Consider the following 21750-nt stretch of genomic DNA (forward strand, 5'->3'; position numbering starts at 1 on the left):
TGGCCTCCAGCGGGGCCCCAGGCTGGCAGGGCCTGGCAGAGTGGCTTAGTTTTCCTCTGCGTGCCTTGTGGAATGTTGATGGACCTCTTGTAAGGATCTATTCCCCCCCCCCCAGCATAGAGCTGTGGCCTCGCTTCAGACTTTCCATCTTTCCAGTGAGAATAGTAGAAGATCATCTGAGAATGTTCCTCTGAAGCAAAGAAAGCATTAGATTAATGAGAGAGTATCTGGAGCTTGTTGATGTTCATTTTTTTGTCTCTCTTCACATATCACAGAAAGTCCAAGAGGCTGGAAGGGTGGTCTTGGTGGGACAGTCCCGAAAATGGCGGTGCGGATAGTCAAGGAAATGATGGCTTGGATGGTATGGCATCAGGCCTGGGTAAATGTAGAGCGATTAGTGCTTAACACTCATTGTTATGGGAAGTGTCTTATACTTCTCAAACAGTATTTTGTTCTTTGTGAAGCTTACTGTTGATTTAAACAAAGTTATGTAATTGTGTTATACTTAGATTTGATATAAGACAGTTAACTCAGTGCATGAGAATGCAATTAATATCTAATGTTGGAGTAAACCAGTGAAATACAAGTGGCTTAGGAGCTAAAGGTAGTGACTGATAGGGAGTCAGCATCCAATTTGTAAACTGAAGTGGTGGTATAAACAGTGAGGAGGGTGAAGGATGCTCTGAGCTAAAGGACAGTATTAGCGCACAAATAAATCAGCTGCGTGTGGATTAAGATGAGTGTAGAAAGTGGGTTTTCACCTCTGAACGATCAAGTCTCTGGCATTGCCGTGTTAGGTGAGGGGAGCATATAATTGAGCTATTTTAAGCTAGAGCTTGGTCATTACAGAAGAGTCTTTGCAATATGATATGCAAAGCCTGCATTTTTAAAGAAGTAGGCTTGATGATACTTCCCTTCGAGCGAGAGCAAGAGACAAGCCAGTTCTGTTTGACACCTATTCCGTGATGTAGAACAAAGTGTGACTCACCGTTGGTGAAATGTGTAGCTGAAATATGTTTGGTGATCTGGAACTATTTACGGGAACAGAACAACTATGCTATTAGTTTTGGTAGGTGGACCTGCTGAGCTAACTCCACTTGTCTGTATGAGAATGGTTTTATGAACTTGGAGAGGGGTGACCTGAACATAATCTTTGAAACTGTCACTTACAAGACATAGGGGTCAGAATGGGCAGGCAGCTCTCTGAAGCTTTCTGTACCAAGTTCTAGCAGAAAAAGACTGCCGTGAGTGTGGACATGCTGACAGGGATGTAATAATGAGTAGGGTCAAGGAGAAAGTTTTATGTCTGCAGTCTTCATGTTTATTTCAGATTCAGCCTTACATCAGTGTGGCTTTCTGATGCCAGCATCTTAAAATAATGTAGGGCAAATTGGAACAGCGATACAGAAGATCAACATGCTGGAAAGCTGCAAGGGTACTGAACGGAGATATATCCAGGGCTCAGTTCTGTATGTTTTTGTTCAACACCACTATCGCCATCTGAACACCTTTGAGTAGTGCCTTAAGGAACAACACTTACGATTGTCACTTGATGGAGTTCTTGTTCTGCCCTTGGGGAGAAAAATGCTGGTGAAAAGGCATCTTGTTTTAGTACTGGATTTTTGTTCCTGTTTAACTTCATGTATGTAGGTGTGTATTTTTGTTGAGGAAGCCAAAGGCAAAGGAGTGCAACTGGCAGTCCTGACCAAAGATGGTGAGGTTTTCTTACAGCCATTAACTCTAAAAGTAATTCTCTCCCTTTGCTTAAAGCAGCCCCTCATTATGCTGAGTGCTTCAGTCAGTTCCACAAGATTGCAGGGCACTTTAAAATAACTGCTGACTGGTGCCCAGAACTAAAGAGATTCATGCATAACTTGTCAGCGACAGCAATTAGCAATTGAAATGAAATTCTCTTGGCTTCTCTTCCCTTCCTTGCTAGACTCAGAGATTTTGTATAGGCTTTATAGGCTAAAGGTAAGGGCATGTGATTTGCAAGGGATCAGTCAGGTTGACCTAATTCTCTCTTCTGCCCTTAAACTAGGAATCTGGGAGATCTGAGATCCAAATACCAAAAATGAGAAGTTTCCAGTTTAAGAGAATTGTTTTCAATGTCTTTTAAAAACCACAAGTCTCTTGCAAATTCTTCCAGTTGCAGTGAGCAGCTGTCTTTGCTCCACAGCACTCTGCACTGTTTCAGAGGCTTGGTTTGCATGGGAGCTTTACTTTGTCAGCATCCTGATGTGCAAATATATCCTTACTCAACACTTAACATATAGAAGTTGCACCAAATCATCCAGTTTGCAGAACCTTCCGTTGCTCCATAATGCTTCACGCTCTTGGGTCAGCAAAGGGCACATGCTCTGGGCTGGCTGGAATGTAGAATTTGATGTCAAATTCTGTGAATTCAGCAGCGTATTTTCTACCTTGACTAAGTTACCATGATTTCAGTAAGACAAACTAATTTAGACTAATTCAGGGATTAGTTCGGAAGTTCTTTTCTGTCTTCCTCCTCTGAAGTAGGTCTATCCTGAGGTAGGTGGTGACAAGTTTTGATGGTGTGTTTTGTCAATAAACCACAGAAGGGCAGGAGTGAGAAAGTGTCTTGCAACTACTTGAAATGAAAGTAGGAGATGAGGAATTTTCATGTCCCCTGGCACCCTGCAGTGGGAATGACACTGGGAAGTCAATGTCACAGCACCCAAATGCTGTTATCTCAGTTGCTGGTCCTGAGCTGGTTGTTGAGACTTGACAACTCACTCCCTGCTGTAAAACAGGTTCAAGTCCTGTGGTTTTAAAGGATGTTCTCAAAACTTCTTCAGAAAACTCTAACAAAACTGGTGGTGCTTCCAGTTCTCTTTTAGTCCTGATATTACTCAGTGTTTTGACAATTCAGAACTGAAAGAAAAATGTCTTATGCTTTTGCTGAGTTCATGGCTACTGATTGTAGTGGTGTAATTGGCAGCAATTAAGCCATGTCCTGTTTGCAGGCCACACTGCTCAAATCCAGAGTCACCTGTACCCTGTAATTTGTCTTGGTGAAGTTTGAATTTGTGAGTGCCCCAGCTTGCATCCCACCACAGAAGGTTGCATTTAGCCCCGCTTTGCAGCCGTTAGGGAAGAGCCCAGTGCTCACCAGCTGGCCTTGCAGCAGGCAGGGGGCAGGCCATCAGTGTGTTTCTATGTTAGGATATGTTGGGGCACCGCTCTGCCGTGCCACAGGGCAGCTTCACCCACAGGAGCATCGTACTTTGGCAGAGGGGCGTTAAGCCAAGGCATGATAGTGCGGGGTCAGGCTCCCTGAGGAGGATCCTCCTCAGAACAGTTTGCTTCTCCCCTTACTCAGTGGGATCTCTTGAGGTCTGTGTTGCTGTGCTATGGGCTGTGTGGCCAGCTGATACTTTGTTAAGTGGCCTGTAATGGTTGGCATGGCCAAGGACCTTGGTAAGTGTGTACATCTTGAGGAAAACAGCCTCCTCAGGTTGTTGGTAGATGCTGGGGGGCAGCTCAGAGCCCTGAATGCGGTGCTTTATTCCCTGCCTTCGCTCATCAGTAGCTGAGTGTTCTGGATTACTATTTCTGGTAATAATATGCAACTGGAGAAAAAGAGTATGAATTCAAGTCCGTCTTAATGCATGGGCCTACGCTTTAAAATACTATACAAGCTGTGCAAGATGTTAAAAGAAGAGGCAATGACATCTAGAAGGCCAGCAGTAAGAAATAGAAGGAATGAGCTGAGTAGTAAGGAGGGGATGGATTCCTATATGGCTATTTCACATGCAAGAACGTCCAAATCTGGGAAACATGCCAGTAAAATGTAAAATTAAAGCTCTGTTTTGGAGCCTGATCCAGGCAGATAAGAGTCTGTGGCTGTTAACTAATAACTGCAAGAGGGGCAGTGATAAAGGCGGCATTCTTGAGGACAGGAATTCACAGGTTTGTTCATGCCAGAACCCATTTGGATTTTTTCTTTTTTTCACGCATTTAACATCTCAGATATGCTGGTGTTTTCTGTTTCCTTTATTGTTGGGGAGATGATAATGGCACAGGAGATCTTTAGGTGTGTTGTGTTACAGGTTCTTGCCTACATTGTAATGGGAATGGGAGAGACTGTGTGGTACTATCTGTGCCTGTTGGGATTTGCAGCAGCCGTGTTGGTGTCCCGGGTCTCCCCAGGGGATGTTGTGCCTCCTACCATGGCTGCCTTTCTTGTCCAGAGGAGCTGCTGTTGTGTGCAAAGAACACCTGGATCTTCACAGCATCCCTCTGAGCTAGGGGCTGACCTCCCTAACGTGCTGCTCGGAGATTGCAATAGGCTGTGTGCATGCTGGCATCAGAAGGACTGAGTGTCTTGGTGGCCGCAGGGATGTGTGTGTCCTGGGAGTGCCTTCAGCAGCTAACTAAAGCAGCCAGCCCTGCTTATGCTTACATGCTGCTTCTCTGTTATCTGAAGTCTCCGGAGGATCTTCATCTTTAGGTATAAAACAGAGAGCTAAAAAGCTGCTTAAATAATGAAGTGGAGGAAGGATGTGAAATTTGTGGAGTGTGACTTAGAATCTTGTAGTTGTGGAAAATGCCAAGCAAGAAGAAACAGTGAGCAGTAAAATTAAGAGAAATTAACAACAGCTTTACATGCATCTGAAATTAGAAGAGTCCTAAGTGCAGGGTCATCTACAGGCACCTGGAACTGGAGAAATGGGGAATATTTCTTCCCTCGAGGACTAATATTATCATCCAGTTAACTCAGCCAGTTACAGCAGCAGTGCAATGCTCTCTGTTGTAACAGTAGCTTGGGAAATAACTAAACAACAGCTACTAAAGCAGAACATTTTTAAGTTAGCTGTTTTGGCTAGCTTGAATTAAGGGATGTTAAAATGCTGGCTGAGCAGCTCTCTGTGGGCCATAAATACTAAAAACATTTTTTCAAATATGTTCATAATGAGTTAGACTGAAAAAAAATGTTCTGTGCTAGCGATGAAATCATAAATAAGTAAGCTAATAACAAGTTTACTCTGGCCAAACTGGGATATTAGGTTACCTTCTATCTGATGTAGGCTTCCTGTTGTTGAGGTGAGGCCCCAACAACCTGTAAAACGATAGAATAATGGTAGGGATTTGGTTTGGTTAATGGGGACATCGGTTGTAATGATCTATCTGTACAGATTTTTGGAAAATAGGTATTTTCAAACGTAGTGTGATTTTTTTATTTTTTTTTTTGATGACACTGCTGTGGTTTTGCTCAATAAAGGTAAACGTGTTGGTATGCCTTAAGTCTTTAGTGCATGGAAATTGTACCACAGGTTGTTGGAATAAGCAGCTAGAATGATCCAACATGTTACACTGAGTGAGTGAAAACCTGACCAAATGAAAGGTTGCGGGGTGGCAACAAGAGAACCATGCTTATCTGGATGTATCTCTATCAGTGTCTGCTGGGATTCATTTTTTTTGACTCAGTGTTAATCAACAAGTTTATCGGTGTCCTGGATAAAAGCATGAAGTTAATTTTTATGATCTTTGTGATCAACACAAAGTCTGGGAGAATCACAAATGATGAAAACAAACAAGCTAACAACAGGCTTGGGATCTTACGTTTACTGGGTAAGAAAACGGCAGGCTAGGTGAACGTGTGTTCTGTGGGATACCCAGGAAAGTGGGTAGCAGGGATGGTTGCCTGGCAGCTTTGCAGGATCGAGGACTCTTAGAGCAGTGAGGTGTTTTGCCAGACATAAAATTCCAGCTGGGCATGGTGGTCAGAAGGTAAATGTGAGACTTGGACACAAAAGTGTAAATCTTGAGCAGGGAGGGTGGTGTCTCAGCGCAAGGCACTGCTTCAGCCTGTGCAGGAACATGACTGTCAGGAATGTAGCTGATAAGTTGTAGCGAGTTCAGGGAGGACCATGAGAATGAAGGGCTGGGAAGTATGCTACAAAGTGGAATGGGAACCTCCATTTATAAAACCAACACTAGATTAAAAAAAAAATATTTTCGCCCTGCTCATCTTGGAGGTATGCTGTAATTGAACCAGGAATTGACTCCAGGAAGTGCCCCAGCCTGTGCTGCACAGGAGGTCAGCCTGCACAGCCCTGGCATCCCTCTTGCTTCATAAAGCAGGAATCCCTCGAGGAAGAGGAAGCCATTGTCTGTTCACAGGGACATATGTCTGCAGCTCTTCCTACTAAAGAGCCTTGGGCTTTGTGGGCATTTAAGTTCCAGATGCCCTGTCCTCCAAGCTGCAGAATTCTCTGCAGATTGTCTGCACCACTGCCAGCATCCGCCTCTCCTGTGCCAGCACAGGCCCCACAGCTACCAGCTATGGGGCAGCATCCATTTCTTTTTGTTCTTTAAGCAGCACTCCACACACATACATGCAGATGCTGCTTTCTTCCTCCTGAGCTGCTTTTTTGCAGATTTCTCAGGAAGACTGTTGCTTCTAGAGGAAAGCCAGTAGCCTCCACCTGTAGAGACAGGACCAAAAGTTTTTTATTCTTGCTCTGGAGAATGCAGATGAGAGGCTCACTCTGCTGAAATGCTGAGGCACCCCCACCACTTTTCTTCTGACTGTGTATAGTAATTTGAAAAGAAAACATATCTTGTGTTGGACAACACGTAGCATGGACTCTTAAAAGTGTGCATGTTTGCATCTATCTGCTTGCACTTTCCTTGAGGCGTTGCTTTCAGAGTGCTGTATGAATGTTAACTGGTGCTTCCTTGATACACATGTGATAAAGGTCTTTCAGACTGCAGGTTGGCATGTGAGAAGTTGAGCTGGAAAAATTAATCATTTATTCCCCTAGCACAAAGAAGGGCTGCAAAGACTGGGAGTAGACTTCCTTCTTCTTGTAAACAGTGTGCAAGTGCAGACTAGATTTCCACGGAGCTCAGTCTTCCACAAGTATGTGCAGCATAAGAGAATTCCTGTCTTCAAGGATTTGTGGGCATGAACACATCTTTTAAGGTTATCCAGAGTCAAGTCATAATGGAGATGGGCTGTTCCGCTGGCTTTATTGACAGAAGCTGGCAGCTCAGCTGCTGCAGCCTCTCCTTTGGGTGCTGTGCACGTGCAGCAAAAGGGGAAAAAGGGGGTCAAGGGGACTTCTGGGGAGCAGCTGCAAAGCTGTTCAATTTGGTATCAGGCCTCAGAACAGCCAGTTTATGTGCTTTGGAAGAGATCTTAAGATGAATGGAATGAAGAGACAAGCAGCTCTCTCTCAGCCTTATTCCTTGTCTCAAGATGTGATGCTCTGATTTGTACTGGCCCTGCAAAAAAATCTTAGCTAAACTAATTCTGAATTATTATCACTTTCTCTTTCTGCATCAATATTTTCTCTTCAGCAGCACCCTGTAGCAAGAAGTGTGGGAGGTTAACAGTTTGAAGCTTTCTGCCTTACGTAATTAAGAGGTTCCTGGCTCTTGCGGAGAGCTAACGGAAAAGCATTTTCACTACAGCAGCCTATGTTCCACAAGGGCAATGGTGATCACTCAGCTTTATTCATTGCAAGGGATGGGAAGCCTGAGAACGTGACCTGTGCAATCACTTGGGGTCCTGTGGTAGGCTGCCTGTCTGTCAGAGATGTCCAGAACACACAGAAAGCTCCATCTTCAGATGTGATAACTTGCTCTGCTCACAAAAGAGGACTGGCATATGTTAGATTTGTAGACAGGGCCTGGTTCACACCACCATTTGTATTCGTCCTTGGCAGTCTGGCTGCAAAGACTTGCTCTGAAATAATCATGCTCGGTATTTCAGTAACACAACCTACCCATAAGTCTTAAATTCCATGTGTAACATTTTCTGTAGAGCATACTTTGCATTCCCTGTGCCTCAGGTTCCTCCGCAATGTTTCATGTTCTTCACCTGACCTGCAACTGAACTGCTGCTTCCTTCTCACGGCAGGAAGGAGTTTACACCTTTGCGTATGTGAAGATGCCTTGGCATTGTCCTGATGGCTGTTCTTATTGCTGTGGGGAGGCCTGCCGGTTGGATCCTCGTCTGAAGGGGGAAGGTTGTGATTTCCTGGCCACTCACTTTTCTCCTCCCTTCCTTCCTTTTTTTTCAGAACATGAGTGAAAACTTGAAGGACTGTTTGAACCAGACCCAGGCTTCCTTAGGAGAAATGGTGACAATAAAAACAGAGGCCTGCTCACCGCACCAGGACCAGGAGTATGGACAGCCTTGGTAGGCAGCTGAGTTTTAGTCAGATGCACTCTCCCCTCTTTTTACTTCTTCCCCGTGGGATATACTTGAACCTCACAAAGTTGTAAAAACTCTCACTAGTGAGATCTTCCTTGAGGTGTATGGCAGGAATGTTCACCCCCCTCATGTGCTAGGCACGTGTCTGCTGCATGCTCTAGTTCACATCCAGCATTGTGTGCTGGTTTGTGTGGAGAGCCATGCATTGCCTTTGGCCAACACGTTGTGGGGCTTTAGTAGAGCGAAGCAGCCTTTCTGCTGGTGGGAATCTCTTCTGCGTATTATCAGGTGGGTGAGCAGGCCAGCTGCATGATATGCATGAAGATATTCTAGCTGAAGCCACAAACTTCTGTAGGCTTTAGCCATAAGGCATCTCAAGTACTGTCTTTTGGCACCTTGGGTTACAATTTGAATCATTTCTCTGCTGCAGGTATGAGGACTGAGTTGTTCAGCCCCCATGGCCTCGTTTTCTCTGTTTCTCTGTTTGGTTTCCCGGGTTTTAGTAGGTTAAAGTTGTCTTTCTGTTGTTTTTCTCCCCAGCTCTGGAAGGCCCGATCCACAGTCCATGGATGTGGAGCCCAAGAAACTGAAAGGGAAACGGGATTTGATCATGACCAAGAGTTTCCAGCAAGTGGATTTCTGGTGTAAGTGTACTGTTAGTGAGAAAACAGCAGTACCTCTGTTTGTACAGAGTTCAGGCTTCCGTAATTGGCAGCCTGTTGTCTTGGGGTAGGAAGCAGGGAAGGAAAAAGCCAGGTGCCTGCTCTCTGAAGAAGACACACTTGATTAGGAATGACATCTCCTATCTCCAAAGCAGGATGAAGGACATAGCATGAGGGTATTTTTCTTCAGGGACATTGGTTTTCCTTCCCCTCTGGTGTGTGATCAGCAAGTCTCCCTGCTCTGACTTTGCAGACAGTGAGTGGGTTTCACTCATGGAGCCATCAGTGGTAAATCAGCATTCACCATTGGTGCTTGCCTGAGGAGAGAGAGAGATGTTTCTCTGTTAGAGCACGCAGGTTTGGGATGGACAGGTTTGAGCTGGGGCAGAGCAATTGCTGAGAGGCATGTGATGAAACAAGTGGCAAGTCTGTGGTGACGGGGATTACAGCTCTACCTGTCACTGTGGCCTTGGCTGAGCTGGGGATAGAATGGGAAGGTGAGGTGGGCTGACCTCAGCACCGCATGTTGTACGAACCAGAGTGAGTGTCACATCTACCCGACCTAACCCCTGCTCCCCTTCCTCTCACAGTCTGCGAGTCCTGCCAGGAGTACTTTGTGGATGAATGCCCCAACCACGGTCCCCCTGTGTTCGTCTCTGACACACCAGTGCCTGTTGGCATCCCTGACCGGGCAGCACTGACCATCCCGCCTGGCATAGAGGTGGTGAAAGAACCCAGTGGGGAGAACGACGTGCGCTGCATGAACGAGGTGATCCCCAAAGGTCATATCTTCGGGCCATACGAGGGACAGATCTCTAGCCAGGACAAGTCCGCAGGATTCTTCTCGTGGCTGGTGAGTGAGCTGGCTCCCTATAGAAATGACTTTTGAGCCCAGAACTGGCACTTAGTGGCTTGTGGAGCCAGAATTTAGCCATCTCTTCCTCCTTCCCTGAAGCTCTTATGCTGACCCATGTGGGTAATAGGCAAAGATCAACCTGCCATAACGATTACTAATTTCAGGGTACGGATAAGCAAAAGGAAGTCAGAGGTCATGACACTAGATGTCATGACACCAGCTGTAGAAAGCAGAGCTTGCTTCTTCTCTCCCTCTTGCGTGTTCTTCCATCCCCACTCAGGCTCAAAGCTTCATCCAGTACAACTTCCATTCTGATCATCACTTTGAGAAGACCATATCTAGAGATTGCAGAGTGCTCCCTTGAGCCTCCAGCGTCCCTCCCATTCAGCTTAAGCAAGGCACAAGGGGTGAGGAAAGAACAGGTGCTGCTCTCCCAGTCTATCAGGAACTGATCTAAATGCACCAAATATTGTCTTTTTGATGATACTAGAACTACAGACTTCTGTTAGCCTGTGAGGTTGAGCTATCACAGGTATCTCTAGAGATAGAGACATCAACAGGTACTAATTATTGTTGGAAATAAGATGTGGGACTTGAATTCTAGGTGGGGAAAAAAATGAGAGCTTCTAGTATGAAATGCTGCTCACACTCTTCTGTCTGTAAAAATAAATGTGTATGTCAGCTCTGCCGTGTAGGAGAGGTTAATCTTTTGTATCTGGGGACTTAACCATTTTGTCAGCTGCATCCATAGTGCCGCGTTACAGATATTTGTAATTTGAAGAAATTTCTTAGTTCAGAGTAGCTTCCACGCATATATCCAGTGCAGCAGTCTACAGGACTGGGCAAGTTTAGATTCATGGCATTGTTCCATAATCTGAATTGAGGCTGGAAGTGAAGCAGATCTGAAAGTTGAAGACTTCCTCCTATCAGAACCAGCCAGTTTATATGCTGCATCTATTCTGTTTTGCAGATAGTTGACAAGAACAACCGCTATAAATCCATCGATGGGACAGATGAAACCAAAGCAAACTGGATGAGGTGAGTCCAGTTCTCTTCTGTCTACCCTTCTGGGGCTTTGTGCTCCAGAGAGAGGCCATAAAATACTCCTCGTTTTGTATGACAGAAAAACAAACTGGAACAATACAGACACTTCCACAGAGATTTTGCTTATGCTCTTTCAGCGTTTGCTGTGTTGAGAACCCCTTCCAAGTCAGTTTCAATGACAGGAACTAAAACGAGGATGTGTATAGAGGATGGCTATTTTCTGGAATGAGGACAAATGATATAGAAAAAGCGTGTTTATCCACCCTTACAAATGCTGGCAGATGTCACTCCTCTTTTTTTTTTTTTCCCCTACTTTATGTTCAGATATTTGAAAAATGCTTTGCACAATCCCCAAAGTAATTTATTCTGTTTGGGGTTTTTGTCCTCTCCTATTTGACAGACATTGAAAGAGGTGCTTTTTTTCCTGATCTGAGTTTCACTTGAAACGGTTGTCTGTGGTGACTATCATTGGTAGTGTTAGCTCTGCTGTGTTATGAGAAACATGGAGTGAGCTGCTGCAGCTCCTAATGCATGAATCATGAGTGTGCTTGTGCTCCCTCTGCTGGCCCAGGAAGTCGAGAAAGCAGGAGCCAAATAACAGTATTGAACCAGGAGTGCAGCTGGCTCTGGTTTGTTGACTGAAGCAGTAAGATAAAACGTTGGAAAAACAACGCAGTGCTTCAAATATCTGCATATGTAGGTCACTTTGCAGCCTCTTGAGGCAGAGTCAAAGCTCTGAAGTGTGCTTGTACATGTGGTGAGTCACCGGACTGGGACATCATTGCATACTGTGGCCCGTCCCACATTTGGACCAATCCTGCTTTCAGGCGTTGAATTTTGGAGGCAGCTGTTGTGAAGAAGGCATTTTTTTACAAGATGAAGTTAGTGTGGGAGTTAACTGGTTTGTTGGCCCAGATGCCTGAGAATTTCAATTGTCAGTCATTATGGGCACGAAATACAGTAGATGTCAGTAGTTGGTTGCACCAACTCTTGCTCCATTTGAGTCTGTATATTGATAGCAGCTGTTCTAACAGGTATGCTTATGAGGTTTAGCAAAGTATTCCAGCCATTACAGCAGTCTACTACTGGATGAGAAACCCTTAGTCCTATGCTGAGACTGGAGTTGTCACTCCAAAAAGAAGCAGCTGTATGGGGGACAGTTAGGCAAAGGGAAATGTATCTTGAATTAAAGAATGAACTTCAGAAATCTGTGAGATTTTTTTCTGCTTTGTTTATATAACTTCTTTATGTGGTCTGGGTGGCAGTGAAACTGGGGGAAAACAGTCTTGGAAAGCAAAAATTGTGTAATTAACTGTTATTTCTAGTACTACCAACATCAGTTTGATATCTGGATTTATATGGGCACTACTCATGCTCCCAGCACCAAAGAACAGAACGTTCTCATTTAAACATCTATTTGCCATCATTACATCTTAAGATGAGTGTGATCTGGGCCATTTTTTACAGCCTTGAAAAGCAAGGAGGTTGAAATTGTGAAAAGAGCAGGGGAGTTAAGAGAGTGTTTGCAGCTCTTCCAGGGAAGTATGTCTTGGAGGACATGTGCAGGCTATACCAACCTTACTGGTCTTTCTGGTTTTACTCTTGAAAGATGTTTCTAATAGCAGTATTACTTGGAATTTGACTGGCAGTACATGTGAAGATACCAGTCCTCAAAAATCATTGCTTTTGTACATTACCAGCTTTCAAATAGAGATGCCCTCGATGTCCTGTGTGAAGACATTAGATGTCAGAGATTACCCACAGAAATCGTACTTGCAGGACGCTGTAGACAGCGCTCTTTTTGTTTTTCAGATGATGCTCTTTGCCATCACTCACAGATGGAGTGCTTTGCAAAGCAGATCTACTCACCCTCTGGGTAGGTGGGTATGGCACGGGAAGGGGAGCTTGGTCTGACTCCTCTCTTCTTGTAGATCTGGCTATTGTTTTTGTTGTTTGACTGCCACACCTGAATCCATTTTCATGTTCCCTCTGAGAACAGTTTGTACATCACAGCACTTGCTGTTTTAAGTTTACCCAGGGCAGTGGAAGGAAGGAAGGAGTACAAAGCATAGCGGATGGCGTGGCAATGGTAACATCCTCTTGCCCTTTCCCTCTTTAGTCAGTGGAGAAGCTCCTGATGCTGAGAGTATGTTCTCCTAATTGGCCACTGACACTAGAATAATCCTTTGTCTAGCATAAAGCACCGCTGTTTCTACTACTGTACAAAACTCCTTTGGCTTTGAATTGTAAGGATGTGTGTAAACCTCTTCCTCTGTCATTTTGTTTCTGGGGACTCAATGACCAAATACCACAAATCATGGCGAACCTCAGCCAAAATTGTTGCTTTCTTGGACGCAAACCACCAGCTGTTGCTCCTGATTGCTTCTGAGGAAGTTCTGTTACTTGGTTTATGGATATATTACTTTAAAACAACAACAAAAAAAATCTGACCAGAAACTGAAAGACGCTAAGAAAGAAAATCTGGGAAACATTCTCACCATGTATTTGTATCACTTTGCCCAAACTGAGGTGCAGGATAGGAAACATCTGCCGACTGGTAGTGCCTAAACAAACTGTTGGAGTGCTGTCCCTCATGTGGAGTTTCCAGGCTGATTTTGGTATATATAGTCTCTCCATTCTTACATGTGACTATCTCAGTTCTCAGGTTTCTGGCACAGCTCAAATTCATCCTATCCCTCAGCCCCTGTGAAAAGGTTAGTGCAAAACTTCTTCATCTCTTTGTCCTTTGCCTTCCTCTCGGTCTCCTTCTCCCTCCAAACACGGTGACAAAAAGGCCATACACATTGTTTTGTGTATCTTCCTATATCCTCCTTATAATGGAGACATTTGCATGTCCATCTACATTGAATAATAGAATTTGAAAGAGACCTCTGGAGATTAGCCTGCTCAAAACAGGACTGACTTGGGTCAATAGATTCTTAAGTAATGAACCGCTTTCTTGATTTTGCAAGACCTCTTCAAAAGTAAATATTTTGTATACGTATGCGTAGTTACATATATTAGGATCGCTGGCTGTCTGTGTGTTCAGGAGGAACAAAAGCCACCAGCCTATACATGAGCTATTTTGTTGAACTTCATATACTGGTCTCTGTTAATTTCTTTACTTGATAGAAGGTTCTTAGGTGTTAGAGACAGAAAGCTATGCAGTGCCAATGGATCCTGAAGTGCTGCAGGATATAATCACTGTATATTTCTTTTCCCAGGGCACTGAAGAGATTACATGCTTGCTTCTTAGAGGCAAAGAGAAGCAGAACTGTTTGTTTTTGTAGAGTGATCAAGTGCCCACTGTTGATGAGTTTACAACTTCACTTTTGGTATGTTAGTCATACAGTCTTGCACTTTCAGATTGACCTGGGTTGAGGTGTAAATTTATAGCCCTACTGCTGGGCCTCCTCTGGAGCCTGGTAAAACCCACTCAACATCCCCATAGATACCTGCAGCTAACAGTGACTGCTTCTGGTGATAACTTGCATGCTAGGAAAAGTGCATGAAGGGACAAAGATCACTGAGAGAGACTAGTAAAACTGTCTGCATTTTTAGGAAGAGGAGGTTAATATTCCCACTAGGAAGGTAACATTAATTGAATTCATTATTAAAAGCGGCCAGAACGTTGTGTGGCTAGTTTGCTATTTTGCATAGTCTTAAATAGTTTTGACCAAAGTCCTGCTGGAGCATACGGGAGGAAGCCCTGAAATCTGAATATCTGAGTCTACACCAGGTTGTGCCGAATATGCTTGATGTCTGAGAAGAGCAAAAAGGGGCAAAAATTCCCCATCGGTGCAGCTGTGCTGGTGGCAGGAGCCATGGATTCAGCAGGGCAGAGAGAGCACGGATTTCCTAATCTCATTAGAAAGGTCTGAGCAACTCCAGGATGAATTATGTTCTGCAGGCTCTTCTCTACCAAGGGACACTTTTCACTTGAGCAGCTTGGTCAATGGGGAGTTGTTTCTACTGCAGGAAGTGTTAATGGTTCTGTGGGTACTTGCAGAGAGTACGGGTTGAAGCCTAGTTTTACTGGTTATGACATAAATCACACAGTAAAAATACCCTTGCTCAATATTTCATGTAGTCTTGTACCCCTCTTACAGTGTACAGCTGGGAGAACTCCTTTTCTTTTAAAATTTTTGTCTTAAGATCAGTGTACCAAGTGCTTTGCTGGCTCGCTATTGGTTAATTACCATCTACCCTAAATGCTCCTTCTGTCCTTAAATAAAAGAAATTCCACCAAAATGAAGCTCTGTCCTGAGCTTGGGCAGCATTTCCTACTAGTGTTTTGGCTTTAACCGAGGTTAACAGCTTCTGAGACTCACCCTAACAGAGGACACAGCAGTGAGACTCATTAAACTGAAGTGTACCAGCATGAAAGAGAAACAAGGATGATGGCTGACAGAAGCTGCTTTGCCTTTCCATAGGTTTTCCTTAGTCTGCAGTCCAGAAGTGTGCCTTTCACTTCTGCTGAGCCATGGCAGTTCTGAAAGGCAGGAGGTTCCAGCAGGGCCATCACCAGTGGTGAATGAGTGGGAAAACTGCAGAGGCCTTTAGCTTGTACCAACTTTTCAGAAAGTATTTTGGGGTTGCTAAAGTCTGACTGAGTGAGAGAGGATATCCAGACAGGATTTTAGGATTAAGTGTAATTTCTTGGAAGAGGAAGTTCTGAGCTATCCTAGTGGGAATTTTTTTCCCTAAGATGACAATAATACTAATGACAGCATGATTGCTTTCATTTAATTTGGGACCATAAAGAGAAAGCATATGAGGAAGCTGATAGATATCTCTCTCACAGTGATGCTTCAGAGCAGTGCTAAGGTTGTTAGGTGTTCAAACGTTTTATTTCAAATGTTTTATTTCTACCATGTTACCTTTTGGTATCCTTTTTAAATGTCAATTTTCTAGGTTTGTAGTAACAACTTTTGGGAGTGATTTATATTAACACTGAAGTGTTCTACCTCAAATTTGTTGTGTTCTCAACCAGAAATCCGTGCTGACACAGATATCCTTTTAAAATTCCAAGAACTGTATCAAGTGAACACTGAAAAAGTTGACGTCACATAAAATAAAAAAGAAGTTGTACTTGCTTTTAACTGTTTGAAGAGGCGTAAAAGCAGTCCTTTTAAAGAACATTTTGACCTCGTATTTCACTCTGCTGATATTCAGACAAAGGCATGTGTTAGGATTTCTCCATGGCCCAGCTTGTCCGTGGCTGCCTGATCTCTCCAGAGCTGCATTGCGTACTTATACACAGGTTTTCATTGTCCAAGCTGTGATTTACTCCTCTGTCCATAATCCCATTTTGTTTATGTATAGCACAGCATATTCACACAGTCTGTATTTTCCTTTCGTAGGGAGTAGATCTGCTCTTCCCCTCCTTTCTACCCCCAATGAAAAGCAACATTTAGGACTAAAACTTTGTGGGTGTTTTTGTTGTTGTTGTTGTTTGTTTGTTTTTTAAGTTTCCTATGGCTCTGGCTGGAAAAACTAACACTGCTCCAACCCCCTTCTTGTCCCCCCACCACTATAACCCCCTCCTTCCCCCTAAAAAATTGTTTTAAATTGCTCATTCTCAGATTGGCTGCTTTTTCTTCTCAATGCACTTGGGCCACACATTGTTCTCTTAAAGCACCAGAAGTTAGGCACAGGCTCCTGTCAGCAGCAATGACAGCAAAGCCTGGCCAAGAAAAGCAAGTGGGTGGCCTCATTCCTTTTGAGAACAATAGGAAATGGCAACCATTTCTAGTAAAACAAAAGCTTGCTCTGAAGCAGACAAATGTTGGAAGCTCAGTACCCACTGCTGAAGAAGAGACTTTTCCTTAGGAAGAACAAATGACAGTAATTGCCCATGGTTCTGCTTAAGATCTCTCTATTCTGGAAAAAAAAAATCCAATTTAGTATAGCCTCTGCGTAAGATTCAGTGAGTTTTAATAGATAGGGTGCTGTAAGTTTGCCTTGCATGTTCTGCCAGGCAGAACAGTAAGGTATGTTTCAAACCCTTACATTTCCTCAAGAACCTGTTTTCAAGCATTGTCACCTTAGAAGCTAATTCATGAATTCAATTGAAAGTCTTCTTGTTTTTTTTTTCCTGTACACAATCTGCAGCAACTTATAATGAGGGAATGCTGAAATCCTCATACGTATGCTACAGCATCAGGCTAAGTGTAAGATTTCATTTTAACTGTAAAGCTAGGAAGCCTCATTCATACTGGTCTCGCTTGGTATTTGTTTTTTGTTGTTGTTTGTTTTTTTGTTTTTTTTTTAAGCTTGAAAGTTGCTTCTTAAAAACAAAGTGGCTACCTTTTCGTGGTACAATTGAGAGAAAACTGAGGTTGTTGCAGGTGGGGGGAGCTCGAGCCCACCAAACACCTCTGCCCAAGTGCAACACTGGTCAAGTTGTTGGATGGAGGGGGATGCTTTGTGCTGATTTCCTTTTACCCAATTGTGCTTTGTGGGATGTTCAACTCAAGGAACATGGCTGAACGAAAGAGGAAGCCCAAGTTTTCCAAGGAAGAACTGGACATTCTGGTCACTGAGGTGACCCGAAATGAAGCCATGCTGTTTGGGAGGCAGACAGTGCGTCTGTCTCATGCTGACAGGGACAAGATCTGGGAAGACATAGCCAGACAGATCACATCAGTCAGCCAGGTCCCCAGATCTGTAAAAGACATTAAACACAGATGGGACGACATGAAGAGAAGAACCAAGGACAAACTGGCATTCATGCAGAGATCCCTTTCTAGCCCCAGCAGCAAGGGGCGGCCCTCAGCTATCGTCCTGACCGCCCATGAGAAAGCTATCGAGTCAACGCTGCATTCATCGCGCCATGTGCACAGCTTCCGGAGAGCGGATCTGGATGTGGTTGACAGCCTGTCAACAAGCTGTAAGTATCACTGCCTTAACACCTCTTTGTCTTATGCTTGCCTATCTCAGTTTGACACTGGAAGAGCACTGTGTGTTTTCTGAGGTGCTGGGTTGCCCGTCAAGCCAGGTTGTGCTATAGTGTTTTGTTTCAAGGCAGTCTTGCCTTCTCTGGTGATTATGGGATGATGAGATGGATTGAAGGAAAGTTGAGATCATCTTCTTTATCTGATTATCTAGTCTTCTTCCATTCTGTCTTCTAAGGCTAGATATTGGATTCCACTTTCTTAACAGCTCATAAGCCTGAACTAATCCTACTAGTCAGAGAACAACAGTAGTTGAAGAGCAACTGCCTCCAGTCTGTGAAAGAATATTTGTGAAGGATTAGGATTTCTTCTTCATCTTGCATGTTCCACGTTAGAATAGCAGTGCTCTCAAGCTGTGAGCCTTTGCCTGTCACTACTGGATCACTGCATGGTAACTATCTTCCAGGAGGGCTTTTTGCTCAGTGATCCTCAACGGTTGTGCTATGAAGCCAGGCCAGTAGTGATTTCTTACTAGTGGTCTGAAGTCTCAGTGCAAGTGCTGTTGGAAAAAGTAGATGATAATGGCTCCCTCCTCAACTCTTCTTTTAAGAAACTACTGTCCCTGCTTTCTAAGTTAATCTTCTTACACTACAACTCTTGGACACCTTCCAGTGCTGAACCACAAGCTGATTTTTTGAGTCTTTTCCCAGTTGCATACATGTTTTCTTTGTCTGAAAGTGCAATTTTTTGGACTGTGAGCTTTTATGGATACAGAGGAGAGAAGGAAGGCATAACTTGTTGGAAGTAAGGAAACTAATAGTTCATGGATGGCACTGTCCTACCTCATTAGATATTAACTTATATCTGACATGACAATGTTAGTAGGAATGCAAGGACAAAAGCTTATATCTGGTTTAACAGTGTTAATAGGAATGCAAGGACAAAAGCTTATATCTGATGTAACAATGTTAGTAGGAATGCAAGGAAAAAAATCATTGAAGTAGTGAGAAATGGTAGTTGGTCACTCTTCACATTTATCTTGGAAGCCAGTTGCTGTGTTTCAGAGGTAAAATTAATACACCTTCAGCAAGCAGGGTAGAGTGCAGTTGCAACAAGAGAAATGTAATCTTTTCTTATGCTTGTCATGGTTGCTCACATAAACTGGCAAATTGCTAGACATTTATCAGTCTAATAAGGAATTTCCAGTGATGCTTTGCTTTGGTTTTCGTTTTTCATCAAGCACTTTCCTGGTTGCTTGTATGCCTGTCTGTCTGGTTACCTTGCTCGGTGGTGGCAAGCCACGCAGTTGCCTTGCAGTACAGACTTTGTGAGCAGTGAGTTCTCTGTCAGTGACTTTCTTGGTGATGAGGATGTAAGAAATAGTATGGGTACAGCAATTCTGCATAAGGCAAAAAATGTGTCAGGGATGTTTGAAGCTGGACTAACGGCCAGGAGCCTTCGTCTCTCCAAAATACTGGAGTGTTCTAGCTAGTTGTGGTTTTGGGGAAATTGACTTATCTTCTAGTAATGAGTAACGTTATTTACAGCATACCATGGCAGCTTGGATTCCTTCTCTGTTGGCTGAGTTCGCCTGTTCTAAAGGCCTCTTGTAACTAGGCTTGTCAACCGGCTGTTAACATTGCAGCAAGTGCATGTTGAGTTACTCACCATGAGCTACAGGCTATGGGGATGGGGGAAGACTTTTTTTGTGTGCTTTGTGATATCTTGAAACAGAAGTCAGAGTTGTGAGGGATTTAGTGTTAATGATTCCTGCTTCCTCTTCTCTTTAAGCTGACGAAGATGAGGAGATGCCAGGAACTTCTCAGGAGCACCACTCCTCATCGCTGCAGAGGGCCAATGTAGAAATCAGCCATCTCTCCAGGCCCTCCTTCCTCCACACCTCTTCCTCGTCAGAGCACTCAGAAGCTATCAGCCAAAGGCAGGAGCTGCACCATCCTTCACCGTGCACCTCCTCGTCCTGCAAATCCCCACGTCCCAGGACAAGAAGCCCGCCTCTCTCCAGCTTTGATCACCAGCTTCTTCATTCCCACCTGCAACAAACAGACCTGTTCAGGCAGTTCTGCCAGGAGCTGGTGGCTATTCACAGGGACATGGCAGAAAGCATGCATGTCATTGGTCAGAAGATGACCGACCTCACCAGTCAGGTTGGCCAAATGTGCCAGACCCTATCGGAAATCCGTGATGGGGTCCAGAGTTTTCATAGGACACAGAGCCCTAGTGTCACATGGAAGCCTCTTCTGCAAGCAGCTCGCTCAAAACCACCCCCTGAGCCCAGTGCAGAATCTAACCAACTGCCTCCAAAACAGACAGCTCCTGCACGGACTACCAGATCACGAAAGAGAAAACACCATATTTAGTCTGCTTCATATAAAGTAAAGAAGGTTGCCCTGTCTAGAGCTGCTGCATGCTCACTTGGCCTCTCCATGTATACTAGAACTATATGGGGAAAGTTAACAGCTAACCCCAACCCATCTGTCCCTCTGCTAACGTCTAACAAAGCACTGTGAATTACAACAGCTGAATTGTATGGCTGTCCCTCTGCACTGACAAAGAGGAATCTCAGATCTTACAGATTTTGGGATATAGGGCATCTTCCTATTCATAGAAACGAGAAGATTTAACTATTTTCCCCATGCTTTATATGCTTTGTAAGCTAAGAGATGCAGTAGGAATCATTACCTTGATCTCTTTGTGCCTGCAAAGCATTATTTACTGAGACTATGTCCTAGAGAACTCCCTTTGCTATCAACCCACAGATTGACCCTACTACTGCCTTCCCATCATCTTCCTGCAAATTACCATATGCACACTGCGGAGCCTTAACTAATAGATGCATCCTTTACAGCTCTAAAGTTTTCTTGCTCATTATTTTTATCTTGTGCTCAGCAATAATGGGCAATTCAGGGCTTACTTGACTGTTAGGCATAGGTTTGGGAAGAGGTTTGTAAAAGCAGAGCATATGCAGAGGGAAAGGAAGCAAGCACAATGCTGCAAGATCTTTCTGCTGTCAGAATGACAGGAGATCTGAGCTCTTTGTGGCATTAGAGTGCTGAGAAGGGCTGATCTGGTATGTGCCTGCATGCTGTAGTACCACATGCATTTAAGTAAAAAAGTTTAATCTTTTTCTCTTCCAGTCTATGTGAAACTTCCATCTGCCTTTCACAACTGAAGTTAAAATACAATTATTTCGTAGTGTGATGGCTCTTAAACACAATTATATCATATTATTTTCTTTTGTGTAGTAATCTTCAGTTTTGAACCACCTCTCCCTTCATTAAAATCTAAGAGACTGCATAGAAATAAGGGAAGAGACAGGGCTTCTGCCCTCAAGAACAGTTTGTTTGTGTCACTGTAACTCTGCTGACTTCAGTACAGTTGCTTCGGACTTGCTCAGTATTACTTGGGATGGAATCTGTGCTGTGGTCTCCTATTGTGAAAAGTTTACATCTAAATTCCAAGCTATATAGTTTAAGGTCTTGAACATGTTGGCTCTGTACTGCTTCCTAACCCCATACATATGCTAGAAAGAACTGTAAAACATTTTAGTTGCTTTAGTGCTGCATGATGTTTCCATGTACAATCCCAATTCTGGAAGTATTTAATAATGTTGCCTCAGGTGGAGATAATGTATTTGGCAGCTCTTTTTACAGCATGACTGTTCTCTGCTTGATTGCCACATCTGCACCTACTGTGCTGCCCCATGTCTGAATTTATCAGGGCCATTATCATGCCATGCCCCAGCAGGGAAGAAGGGTCAAGGTGGTACCTACACGCAACTAGCACACCACTCTGGGCTGTCCCATTGTGGGTACAGATGGGTTGCAGAAAACTATTCAAGTCAGTGTGATTGTCCATCGCTGTTCCACGTGTGAGCTATAGGCTTGACCAAAAAGCTGTATACATTTCAGCAGGAATTGAACATAGGCAGCACAGAATAACAGAAGGATGTCGTATGTGTTCTTGGAGGATCTTCTTCATCAATCTGTTTGGCCTGTCCTTTGAAAGTATAGTGCACTAGCTTCTCTGATGACTGTATGTCTCCTGTGTCAGACATTTCTGATGTGCTTTTCCTTTTTTTTTTTT

General features: G+C 43.9%; 1 protein-coding gene across 1 annotated transcript; it reads left to right on the top strand.

The window, feature by feature from the left end:
* Positions 1-8033: 8033 nt before the first annotated feature.
* LOC100547218 lies at positions 8034-21744 on the top strand. The gene is made up of 6 exons (XM_010711390.2): positions 8034-8173; positions 8729-8832; positions 9441-9703; positions 10677-10744; positions 17230-17642; positions 19438-21744. Exons 1-6 carry the CDS (start codon positions 8058-8060, stop codon positions 20022-20024), a joined length of 1551 nt encoding a protein of 516 aa, XP_010709692.1. The 5' UTR covers positions 8034-8057; the 3' UTR covers positions 20025-21744.
* The last annotated feature ends 6 nt before the right edge of the window (positions 21745-21750 follow it).

This window comes from Meleagris gallopavo, chromosome 5, assembly GCF_000146605.3.
Source record: "Meleagris gallopavo isolate NT-WF06-2002-E0010 breed Aviagen turkey brand Nicholas breeding stock chromosome 5, Turkey_5.1, whole genome shotgun sequence".
NCBI classification, from domain to species: Eukaryota; Metazoa; Chordata; class Aves; order Galliformes; family Phasianidae; genus Meleagris; species Meleagris gallopavo.